At 39.6% G+C, this 13,167-nt stretch overlaps 1 protein-coding gene across 1 annotated transcript in view; it reads right to left on the bottom strand.

Annotated features, from left to right (window-relative positions):
- Positions 1–13,167, bottom strand: part of DCAF12 (DDB1 and CUL4 associated factor 12) — a 31,341-nt gene that overhangs the window by 9,315 nt on the left and 8,859 nt on the right. The window contains exons 3-8 of the mRNA XM_059492335.1: positions 10,489–10,695; positions 9,196–9,256; positions 6,466–6,659; positions 5,310–5,375; positions 4,544–4,706; positions 648–832 (exon numbers count right to left, since the gene is read on the bottom strand). Of these exons, the coding sequence (XP_059348318.1) occupies positions 648–832; positions 4,544–4,706; positions 5,310–5,375; positions 6,466–6,659; positions 9,196–9,256; positions 10,489–10,695 (876 nt within the window). The remainder of the gene's footprint in view (positions 1–647; positions 833–4,543; positions 4,707–5,309; positions 5,376–6,465; positions 6,660–9,195; positions 9,257–10,488; positions 10,696–13,167) is intronic.

Raw genomic sequence — 13,167 nt, 5'->3', positions numbered from 1 at the left:
AACAGTCCTGAAGCTTTAGAGAAGTCAACTAAAAGATACCAGAGTTGTCCTGAACCTTTTTCTAAGGACATTTTGGTCAAGCATTGGAATGGGGAGGTGACGGGACATTGCACTGATACAACAAAAGGTAACAGAGCTAAGTTAAACAAAGTCATTAACTGCTTTTTGATAACATACAGGAAACCAAACTCAAGTGCCTGCCAAGGCATTACCTTAGGAAGCCACAGTTTCTAAAACTGCAAACAATTAAATTCAAAGTCTCTTGCTTCAAGTACTACATTAGATTACCATGGCTTTAAAGAAAGACAATTGATTTTCTGTTTGAGGTTCTGAAAACTACAAGTTAGATTACACTTGAAAATACAAAGAAATAAAATCTAGTTCATTTATGAATCCGTGCTTAAGAACTGTAATCACTATGCCTTACACTCAAACAAATAGCCTTCAGTACTCTTTCATAAAGCTTTTGTGGAATGCAATTCTGCAGCACTTCTTGCTCTTCAGTTTTAGTTACTGGTTACATGAATACTGTTTGACTGAGACACATTTCACACAACGGGTCCAAAGAGAACTTGCTCATGCTCTGTGCCACTCCCATATAATGGGTCTACTTCCCCCCACCTCTATCACAGCTACAAACTACTTACCAGCCAGCCTTTCCCAGTTGTCAACTTCAAAATTTCACTTCCTCCTAATTTCTGCTTCTGTCCATAGCAGGCACGGGGGGGCTTTTCTTCCAGGAACCTCTGGGCTCTGATATCATAAAACAACAAGGACCCTTGCCCTGTCCCCACAGTGATGATGTGCTCGTAGAAGCTCACTGAGCGGATACCTGTCAAACAGAGAAGAGATGGACAGTGCAGTAAGGAACAGGGGTGCTTTGGCTCTGTAGTGCTGTTGCTTCATGTCTAATATTAACTACTAGTATTCTCGGAAACACAAGTTTTCCCACCGCTACAGAGCAGTGCAGACAAATCCCACTGATGCTATTGAAACAGCAGCTTTGATTGCTTACGTGACTGCCCTCCTCCTTGAGACCATCAGCTACACCAATGGTTCATAATAAGAAGCTTCCTCCTCACCAGCCCTCAGGTCTGCCAGCCAATTAGGGTCCAGAGAACCTTTGCTCTGTCTGCACAAGCCTTTAAGTGAACACACCAAGAGCGAGTACATAGCAGCAGACAGAGGGAAGAACATCATCCTGTTTTCCTCCCTGAGCTCACACCCTAACTTCCTGCTAATCTGCAGTAAATGACCATCTGAGAAAAGAAAGTCCCAGCTGACACCAAGTGCATTGTGCTTATCAACAGGCTAGCTGTAAGCAAGTGTAACCATAATAATCACCAGTCACTTTGCTGATAAGATACCTTCAGAACTATTAATGAGCCTGATCTGTCTCCACTCCATTCTCAAAGCCCACCTGAATTTCAGCAGCTGGCATTTTTAGCACTTCAGCCAGGAAAGAAAACAGAACAGGACTCTTGCCATCTAAACAACACCATGTTCCACCAGTACATGGGAAGGTACAGTTCAAACTAAACATGTTAGCACAATTCATTTATTCCATTACATTGAACAGAATGTAAATTTTGTTCTTATAAAATCAAAATTTGAGGTCTCAGATAATCAAGGATCCCTTGGAACTAGTCTTGGGGAGATTCTGAATGTAAGAATTTTCAATCTGCAAAACATCCTGTTATCTCAACTCCATTTATTGTGCAAATACTGTTCTGTGTAGCCACTCTACTCCAAACAACTCTTCCTTCTCCTTCCTTCTTGACAGAATGCCAGGTTGTAAACCCAAGGGCTTTTTAGGCTCTCTTTAGAGTACCACTGAATTACAACCTAAACAAGCATTCAAACAGGAGAGGAAATATGTGAGTCATGTCAGCTACATTCACATGCCAAGTGTTGTCACCACACCAAGCAGGGCTGAATGCCACAGAACTTGTATCATCTTGGACTATTCCCAGCAGTGCATGTGACAGCAGACAACCTGGAGCTGCGGATGCAATCAGGGAGTTTCCCCTTCCCCTCTGTAAAATGTTCTAACAAGAAACATGTCCTCATCCTTCTACCTCTGCCACTGGATGTGACATCCACAGCCACCAGCATTCGAGATGACTTAGAACAAGGCAAGGCCACATTGTCGTGCTCCAGATATGGGGTGAAGTCTTGGCTACGAGCTTAACGGGTGGGAAACCACTGTCTCTCTACTGAAATAAATTATGAGATTCATATAACAATCTTCACTTTAATTCAGAGAGCTACAAATGCACTTAAGACAGCAGAAGACCTTCCCCCAACTCTATCAGATCTGGGTGGCTCTGGCAAAGACACACAAGAAAGCTTTAAGCCCTCTGCAGTCAGCAAGAGCAGTCACTTGGATAAGAGCAGAAAGGCACAAGAGTGGACCTACTCTTATTTTTGCTCCAAGAAGTGCTCTGGACAAGCCACCCAGGAGAACACTTATTTCACACAAACATGATGGAGTATCAAGGCAGATGGCATTTACTTTTCAATTAAATGTATTAATAGAAAGCTATAAAATGCAGAACAACTGTGGATCTTTCTCTAACCAAAGAAATTTACCAAAGAAATCCATGATGTACCCACTACTAAGAAAGTATTTAGAACAGGCTTTCAAAAACAGCATTTCAAATTGTCTCCTAGGGGGCTGAAGTACCTCAGATTAATCATTCCCATCAAGCTAAACATACAGCCTGTCCCTAGAACCTATCACAGTAAGTTCTATACTCCCAGCCCACTACCACTGGTGGACCTAGGTAATTTAGGTAAGTATATTGAGCCTCACTCCCATGCTGCAGGAACGGTCTACAGATCCCGGAAAGAAATGAAGATGTAGTGGAATGTCATAAACAAGAAATCACAGAGCCTGTGCCATACAAGCACTGTCTGCTGCCTTCAGGACATGAAGGACAGGGCACATAACATGGCTCTGCAGGCCAGTCAAGCAGAGAGCAATTGCTTTCGTGGATCAAGAGCTACTGTCCAAGGTGTGCCTTTCCCTTTACAGCTGCTATGAAAAGCAACACTTACAAGATGTACTAAAAAGCGTTCATTACTTTCCTGTGTAAACAGGGTTACAGCAGACGAAAGCCAGCCCCGGCTCCAGCCTTACTGAGCCACCACCTTTCTGTGACCTGCTTTTGTATACTACACAAGTGAACTGAAGTTAACATGGACTCACTACATTCAGCAGGTGCATTTGGAAACTTAAAGCACATTCAGGTACCACTGCAAAGCACTTGAAATCAGCTTTTAGTCCACAGATCAATAAAGATCCTGCTTTCTAAAGGTGCTACACCACTCCAAGTCCCAGGGAGATCAATATAAAGTGCAAACAATCAGTATCTTGGGAATTGCTGTTATTTACATGCCTCCACCACCATGCCAAATAAAAAGATGCACCTACTCTGCAGAAGAGAAAACAGCCCTGAACAAAGGCTTTCTCCAGACATGAACTGGAGAAACCCCTCAAAGTACTCCCTACACACATTATTCCCCAATATGGAAGATCACATACTTGAGGCAGGTTTCAGGCACCAGCCACCACTAGGTACCCACACTGCACCCACACTGCAGTGTCTGGGTGAGGACCTGGACAGAATCCTCACTAACAGCAAGTGAGGACAAGCAGTCTTGCTGGTAAGATGTTCAGGTGATTTCTCCTGACATTATACATACTTCTCCTATAACTCAAAGCAGCAGACTCTGACACTGATCTGGACAACACCGCTCAGTAACTGCATAAATAAAACTTTCCTATCTTTGCCAACATACGTCCTCCTCTGGTAACCTGCTTCAAGAAGAGATGGAAGCCCAGAGACAAGATAAGTACGGACTGCAACTTACTGGTCTGGGATTAATATAGCACTCACTGTGCCTTCTCATGCCTGATAGTAAAGAATATGGAGAGAGCTTTATGGGACCATGCACTCTGCAAGCCCTCAGGCCTGGCCCTGGTATAAGGTTCAACTGGACATACTGCATCCATGAGAAAAGGAAATAGCAACCAAATCACACAGAAAATCACAAGTCTCAGTCACTGCTTTAAAATTACAAAGCAAGCTTTTCCTCACAGCACATACTTCCAATAAGGTAGCACAAAGCAGGCAACATGCCTTTTTTCTAATTCATAGAAAAGAATACAAGAACAGTATAAATAGTGGTAAAAAGACTACATTTGCTTTGAGATGATAAAAAATAGAATAAGACCCAGTAAAAAATACACAGAAGTAAAAATGCACACTTTTGAAAATTCAGTAATATCTGGATGGTTTACAATTGAGTTGCTCCTAATGGCAGTGATGTTGCCCTTCATTAGATTTCAGAGCTGGTCACATTTGGTTTGTTGGTTGCTCCAGGTATACTGTCACAAACCCAAATCTATACATACACTGCTAATTATTTAGCCAATCACTAAAAAGCGCTTCTTGTGCATTAGAAGCTTGACTTACTACAGTTTTAACAGCTACTTCTGCAAGCAAACCATTTGAAGCACCTTTCCCAGGTTTCTTACCGCTGCCTCGTTCTTTGGAACAGACAGATTTAACATTGTGAGAAGGCTGCCTTGGATCCAGAAAAGAGACATGTGCCTGTGATCCTACTGCATACACTGACCACTCCTGACCATAAGCCAAACACACGTTCTCCCTGCAGTATGGCAACTTTGTGGAAAGTAACTGGAAAGAGAAAAAATAAAAATCAACCTGTTACAAGAAAAGACGAAGGCGTTAACAAAACAGTTTTGTAAACTATGTTCTAGGAAGCTGCAGGGAAATAAAACACAAAATGCAGGTGAAAAATAAGGCCCAGAAGGAAAAAACCTGAAAGCAACGGCATGTCTTATCTAAAGCAAACTGAGACAATAAAGGCCGAAGCCAAGAAAAATGGACATTTCAATAAATTGTTTTAGATCCTTCTAAGCTGCTGCTATATCTTTAGCAGGTGCACAGCAACTTCTGATTTGCCATTACACTTAAATAAGTGCAACTTCCTTTATGAATTCTACTGATCAAGTATCCACCGTACTCCATGCAATATTTCACTTCAGCTAACCCAAAACTAGCAGAAAGTTAAGACTGCTTCCTGTCCTCTCAATTAAGGGGAGTGCGGAGCTTCTCTCCTCTTCAAGCTTCAAATTTCAGGACATTTCATTTTACATAGAACTTTTAAGTGTTTTACAAACACTGCTGCTCTTCAAGTATTTGAAGGAAATCAAGAATAGTCAACAGCCTTAACTGCTTGCAGTTTTTGAAGTTTAACTCCAACAAACAGAAAAGCACCTTTGATAGCGTGTGCTCTGCTTTCCAAAGATGAAAATACCCATCCAGGGACACAGCTCCCAACTCCTATTAGAAGGAAAATAAAAAGAAGAGAGTTAGCTAGGATAGCATTACAGCTATCCTTACAAACTCACACTCTATTCTAGGCAGGTTGCAGAGTCTGCATTGAATTCATCCATAATTCTGTAAAGGCTCTATCAAGATAATTTTTATTTTATACTGATCTTCATAGAATGGTATACAGTACTTCAGGTGTCAAGTAGAATCTAAATTAGCAAAAGAGTAAATAATAACTTTCAAAACCATAAATCTTGCTAGGCAATCAAATAACGAATTATGAGACAGTACAATCTAGAGTTGACAATTCTCTTCAACAGGTCCCACACTGATTCTAAGCCTAAAGCAAGTTTCAGGCACTTCCCTACTGAAAAAGTTATATCAAGTTTCCACCATGGAGGAGTAACTAACAGCTATTGTGAAAAATAAAGCCTACAGGATCAGTGCTTCAGACGCACTCCCACCTTTGCTTCAGACCTCTTCTGTTCTCTGAGTGCAGGAGGGAAAAAAAGAAGTGGTGAAGGACGAATTGCTACACCCATTAGTAATAACAGGAAATCAGGATGGGGGAGATTGACATTTACTGTTTGTCAAATACCAACAAAATAACCCCAAAGCATGCACTAGTGCCTGCCCTGTGAGTCAGTCACCTCATCTGCTGAGCAATACAGAAAGGATTCAGCCACTGAAACAGCAACTGTTAAATGTTAGCTGGTCTTCACAGAACGTGAATGAAAGCAGAAAGAGCACTAAAGAATGAGATTCAAGCTGCAAGAAATGTTTTGGTGCTTTCTTGTCTTCTTGTAAATATTTCTTTATTCCCCTGCTTAAGATGCAAATCTAAAATCAAACCCACAGGAAAACTGTGCCTTCTAAAATGTCTGGAGTTGGTTTTTCCCTTCTGGACTCCTCCATTCACTTGGGGCAGAAGCAGACGTTGCAGATTAAAACCACTGCTTCAAAAGACAAGGATGCAAAATAATCAAAGAAAAACATATTAATTTGCTTCTCTGGCATATTCTATTTAGTTACTTTTTAGTTTTTCCAATACACAGGGACAGTTTTAGGACTTCTCAACTGTTTTGCTTGTCTTACTGACCTTGTTCTTATTGTTGAAAGCCAGTGCTCGGACTTTGCAATTGTCAGGATTGGTGTTCTCCTTGGGGATATCCTTCAGAGCACTGTGTGTTATGTGGGCATAGACAGGAACTTGAGAGAGATTATGCCTGGCATCACTTTTGGATAACACATCCTCTGTGACTTCCCAAAGACCCATCGAACCATCCCGGGAACCTGATGAATAGTCCACATATGAATAGTCCATTCCACATATACAGAACTCCTCTTTTCTAAGAAAAGAATTAATCAATAGGGTCTGAAAAAAAGGATACTCTTAGTTTAATCTAACAAAACACGCTGTTAGTGCCCATATATTAACAAAAGGATGATTTTACTGAGCTGTAAAGTTCAGAATATTATGAAGTCACTGTCAACTGTCTCTATGGTTTCCAAGCAGCCAGCCAATCTCATATATTTTCAAACTAATTAGGATGCATCAAAACCCACAACCCTGTGCAACAATCATCATCTCATATACAGAATGAACTCAGAAGTGACTGAACACTACAGCTTCAGCCTGAGCCTGTCACTCTCAGCCTTGGTAAACCAGTCTGTTAAACCAATGCAAAATATTTCCACAAAAACCTCAGCTGGATTTATGCCAATTTGGGTTTACTTGATTTCTGTCAGTATGCTTATGGCTGAGTACACAGTAATTTGTGAGCTGAACATAAGCATTTATTTCTAATCACAGTTGTACCACTTTGGATTAAATCTATCAGAAAAATTATTTCACTAAAACCTGTGCCACTTCTCAAAGAATGTAACTTAGATTAAACAGACAATAACTCATTTTATTTTTCTACTAAATTTGAAGACATTAATCTAAGATATGAATCACTAATGTTAAGAACACTGCATCAAGAAAGCTGAATGCCTCTGGTTCACTCTTCTGGTGTTCAGACAACTCACTTCCAAGTCAGCTCTGACAGATTTGACAGGTACCTCAATTTCTTTACATAAAGCGAAAAGCTATATATCTATGAGGCTATTAAACTTATCAGCTTTGCTATCTCACAGGGGAAAAGCTGCAAAGACAGTAAAACAAAACATCTTGTTGCAACAGGAGTGGTCCAGCACAGCAGAGGTGGCTTTTCCCCCCCTCACAGATGGATTCAGGCATTTGCCACTGTCACTTACTAGAGAAAAATACAAAAAGGAGCATCCTAATGCACTTGCATCCAGCAGCACAACATCTTGCCACTCCATTACATGCCATTGGTTTTAATTGCACCTAATCTTGTTTGTTATGGAGGCTGAATACTCAGCAGTAAAATTTCTAAACATGTTGACATACTTTCGGAGGAAGCTGTCCCTTTTAATAGCCCTGGCAGGGGAAAAAGTCTATGTATGTTGTTCAACTGGTTAGTCATGAAGCCAAGCAGAGTATCATTTGCTACCCTAAACTCATGCCATCCTGGAAATTATTCATCTAATCTGAAGCTTTTTGCCATAAAAATACTGGCTATATCCTCAATGTCTAGAGTGGAGTTCAAGTATTTCTGCTTAACACTTTCAGATACAGATGTAATTGAAATCTGTACAATTAAAGTCATTTCAGAAGTTAGTTGTCTTTTTTTCACTCTTAATTAGGGTTGTCGGTGAGTTCTAAAGAATTCAGTTTAGAAACCAGTCTTGATAATTGCTTTCAACAAGTTTTCCCTGGTGTCTGAGATGTGCAGACTGGAACCTACATCCAGCCTGCTATAAGCACCACAGCAGAGAATATGGCAGTAGAGAACATTTCCACTCACACATCCACCCCTGACCTTTCCATCAGTTCCATCTCACATGCTATGCAATCTATCAGGCCCTTATCTTTCCCCTGGACATCTGTAATCACCTGTGCTGTTCTCTTCAAGCTTACTAGCTTGAATGTGAGGGAACTGCTGTAGAGATTTGGGGTAGAGACTTGCAGGATCAAGTTTTATATTAAATTAAAAAATTAAATTCCGGGATTAGCTTTTTGGATTTGGAAGAAAAATCCTACTAAACTAAACCAATCCTACTAAACTAAACCAATTCAAATATGTGACTTTTCTATAAGACTATTATGATTTTCTCTCACCTGCAGTTTGACAACTCTGAGTACAGAACAGTACACCCTTTCAGCACAGAAAGGCAGTAAACTGCTGAATTAATGCAACAAAACATTACTATTTTTACCTTTACCTAAGCAATTCTTTATGAAGCTACATTGATTATCCAACTAGTCACCAAAAAGTCATTAACTGAGTTTCTCTATTACAGCCCTCTGTATTGACTGCCATAGTGTAAGTGCATATATACATATACACATACACAAACAACTGTACTGAGAGCTTGATGAAACAATCTGAGTTCTCATTACTCTTTCACATGACTTCAGGAAACCAATATTGATCTCAAGTGTTCTGAAGTTATTAAACATCCCTCTTGAAATTACTCCTCTTATGTGGAATCTTTTCCTGTAACTCATTGTGTTGAAACATCCCCGTCACTAGAAACACAATAATATTCTAATACTAGGAAAATCAGATCTAGACTACGGCCCAACAACAAAATAAAATGAAGCACTGTACTAAGTCCAGGAATTTGTTTAAATGCCCCCACAGAGGTGCCTTCCTAACACTTCTCAAATACTGGGCATCACTATAACATTCAGAGAGAAGGAAAGTTTAAAACACAAGGGCCCAAAAAAAAAAACTCAAGAGAAAAAGCATGATTTTACCAGAAACAGCCATAGTATCACTGATCCATGCAATTGAAAAAATCCAGTCCTTGTGTCCATCCTAAAAGAAGAAAGAGAGATTTTTCTGTGCCATTATAATCAAGAGCAGTCTCAAAGCAGACAAGTATTCTTCACTTCAATTTTTAGTACAAGCTCAGAAGGACAGACCTACATTAAAAGTATACAGATAAGATTCCAATATCAAGCTGGAACACCTCAAGTACCTAGCAGTAATTTTAACTTTTCTGCTTTTGAACTGTGCAATTAATAAAAAAAAAAAAAAAACAGGTCTTGGAAAAACAGGCCTCTGAGCAAGGAAAAATTAATCTAAATTCTAAGAATTTCCAGGATTCTCACATTTTCCATTCTGAAAGCAGCATTCTTCTGTAAAGTATCTATTTGTTTGGATTTTTTTCTTCCAACACATATCCTACTATAAAAAATAACCAAAATCTTATGTTTACAATACATGACCTAAGATTAATGTTTCAAGACTCTTTTCTTTAGTGTGTGAGAAACCTGTGGGGGGAAAAAAAGGATCATAAGACTCTAGTTTTGTTTAAAAAGCTAAAAAGTGACACAAATGAAGAGCAAGTCATGCAAATCTTCAGTCAAGTCTTGCTCTAGCTGGTTATCTGCTGCTGCAGAAACTCTGACCTGACCTCTGCTGTTGCAGTTAACATCTACATGAAATTCTGAATAAAAAGGAGAAATGAGAGAGAAGCACTCACAGGATACCACTATATTCTCTAGCCTGTTTTTTTAAAGACTGGCCATTTTAAAAAGGCCTCAGGATGTTTAAAAACAGTACCAGTTTGTATGGAACTGCCACAAGCCACAAGGTTAGAACTAATCTTCAACACCAAGTTCCCTCTCTGGAATAATACATCCAGAAGCTGCACTGGGATAAGAGGAAAAATTTAAAAACTGGCAACATATTTTTCATTTCTCAAAAGAGCTTTTTCACTATAAATAGTTTCAGAGCTCATCACCACAGTTAGACTTTAATACTTAGGATTTTGTTACATTTTTTGTGCTGAAAAGTAAGCTAAAGTAGATCTGAATGAAGGTGAGGAAGAAATCTGACCCAAAGCCCTGAAAATCCACTCACATGTTTGAATACTCAATTATATTTAAGATACCACAACAGAAATGACAACTCAATCAGAAATGTTTTCAGAACTTTACTTCATTACAAGACTCTTAAATATTAACCTTGCTCTGATCAAACACACTTCAAAATGGTAACTTTTTAAGTGAGAGAATACGTTTTCCCCAGATACTCCCACTTACATCTCCCACACAGACAGGATCAAGGGTAGGCAGACGATAAATTGCAAGACTGTTGGGGTTGTCTCCACCTGTGGCCAGGAGGGTCCTCGAGGGGTTGATCTCAATGGCATGAATGCCACATCCCTGCTGGTTCACCATGCCAGGCTCACGATCCTTCAGGATAGGAATCTTGGTAATTTGACCAGTCTGGACATCTACTACAAATAACTGGGGAAAAAAAAAAACAGATAAGAAAAACAAGATGGTCAAATATCCTCCCTATTTTGAACTGACATTATTTTTGAGTTGAAATCCACAAATGCTTCAAGGATTGCTGAAAAATGCATAAATTCCTTCTCAAAACAGGTTAAGTAACAATTACAGTGGGTTTAAATCAATCATCCAATTTCATTTTCACAGTAATGGAAGGAAGAGGAGAGAAATCTGTCAAGGGAGGTTTCCCTCTGGAATAAAAAGACCTTGAATATAAAACTCTTTTCCCTGTTCAGTACGACAAAACAATATTGTCTTTCAATTTCCACCTACCACAGTGAGGGAAAAAACCCACCTCAAAAAAGCCATTAAGCCCCATGGAGCTCAGCACAATTCTTCCTGCCTCCCAAGTAACACAGTTACCATAAAGTTTTGGCTTGGACAGACTAACAGTTTATGCAAGTAGAATTTATTTTCTGGTGATAAACAGAGAATAGTAACTAAATACAGTACTGCCTGTGTGAACATCTGAAAGAAAGATATTTAGCTATATACCTCATTCCACAAAAAGACAAGAAATTAGAGCAGTATGTCACTGACACCTTGCCAGAAAACTGTTATAAAGCCTTACAACTCTTCAAACAGACCCTATGCCCAGGGTTATATCAGTTCAGACACATACAACCACGAGATTACAATTTAAACCAGAACAAAGGTTTACATTGCCTGCCAAAGTGCACTTCATTTGGGAGGCTCATGGGCTGGGTCATTTTACAGATGGTGCTCAGAGGGCACCTGCACTGACAGTCAAATAGGTCTAACAGAGGAGACAAAGCCCTGTAAGGGAACATGAGTGAAGCAACGAAATGGAGGATCTGAAGCTGACTTAGCACTAAGGCAAGTGATCTAGAATCCATAGCCCAGGTTTATAATTCTACATCATCTTTAGTCTGTCCCTTCTATAACCAAGAATGTTGTCTCAAAACCTCTGGAAGTGAACCAAAGATGACAACAGTAACAACAAAAACTGTCAATACAAATTTCAAAAATACACACCTTAAGGAAATTGTTCTGAAATCCTTTGTCAGACATTTCTAAAAGGCCAGAAGAAAATCTAGAGGTTCTTAGAGAGAAGTTATGCATACAAGCTGCTTTTGGTGAACTCAATACAGAGTGTAGATCTGTTCTTTAATAAAAGCATAGGAAAAATAACATTAAGATAATTTAGCAGCATATCTATTACTTCTGCGAGTACTGAACTAGCAGAATACTAACATACTATCAAAACCTGATAAAATTTTGATACACATTCCACAGAAAAGATGAAATCCACTCATTGCTATTGGTCTGTTGTGTCTAGAATTATGCATCAACTTCATCCTACAAGTGATTGTTGTAGCAGTTTTGCACAAACAGATGATTCCTACAGAGACTGCATTTTCATGTTTACTTTTTTATTTTGCACAAACATGTGGTGTATGGCAACAGCTTTGGTGTAGCTGAGTAGGAGGGAGGCACTCCTTACTCTTCCCAAGCCTTACAAAGCTTTCACTGCTGGAGACAGCTGGGAAGAACACAATGCACACAGCAGTTCTTCTGCCTTAACCACCTGAAAATTAATACCTGCACTGAAGAATCAGGATCAGTCATTTCCTCTCCTCTCACCCTCCCTTGTCCTCTCCATATGAGTGCATATCTCCCTTCATCCCCAGTATTTCTTTCCAGCAGAAATGCCCAATTGCCTCCCCGATCCCCCTTAAACTACTCAAGAAAACCCAAAACCCTAAAAAAAAATAACAGTTTATGAGTTAGGATTAAAGCTTGCAGGTGTCAGGTGCAGGTCCTAATGTTGTACTAATTAGGAAAACATATCCACACCTAAGGACTTTCATGGACTCAGAAGAATTGTGCTTCAGCTGTAACAGATTCATGATTGGAAGTGCAAGTCAACTGGTAGGACGAATGAAATTAAAACCCCTTTGCATTCTCTAGTCTGACACCCTCATCATACACCTGTGTTGGTTTATAAAAACTTACTCTAACGCAAAATACTTTTACCTAAACTCTAAACTAATCAGACTAAAAAGATAAAGAACTTCAACTTTGCACATGTAAGGGATTGGCTATGTTGTTTTGGATGTAAAGGTCAAAGCAATAACTTCTCCACTTGCTTGGTAAGGAACTTGGCCAAAGAGTAGTTTAAAAACAACCATCACCTCCCTTGAGTAAAATAAGCAACCACTGCCTACACACAGAGATTCTTACACCACCTGGGGCATAACAGGAAGCAAAAGCTCACACTTGAAAGCCGCACCTCTGGCTGCCCAGAAATCATCCCTATAAATCCAGCACACAGAAGCCAAGATGAGCCACAGTCGATAGACATTTTTAAAGCCAAAAAGGGAGAAATGTTAAGAAACAAGAGAAGAACCCAGCAGAAAATTTCAATACCATTTCAGAAGTTTTAAAGACACCAGAATAAATAAA

Source organism: Ammospiza nelsoni, chromosome Z (assembly GCF_027579445.1).
Source record: "Ammospiza nelsoni isolate bAmmNel1 chromosome Z, bAmmNel1.pri, whole genome shotgun sequence".
Taxonomy (NCBI): domain Eukaryota; kingdom Metazoa; phylum Chordata; class Aves; order Passeriformes; family Passerellidae; genus Ammospiza; species Ammospiza nelsoni.
This window is presented reverse-complemented; position numbering and strand designations above follow the sequence as displayed.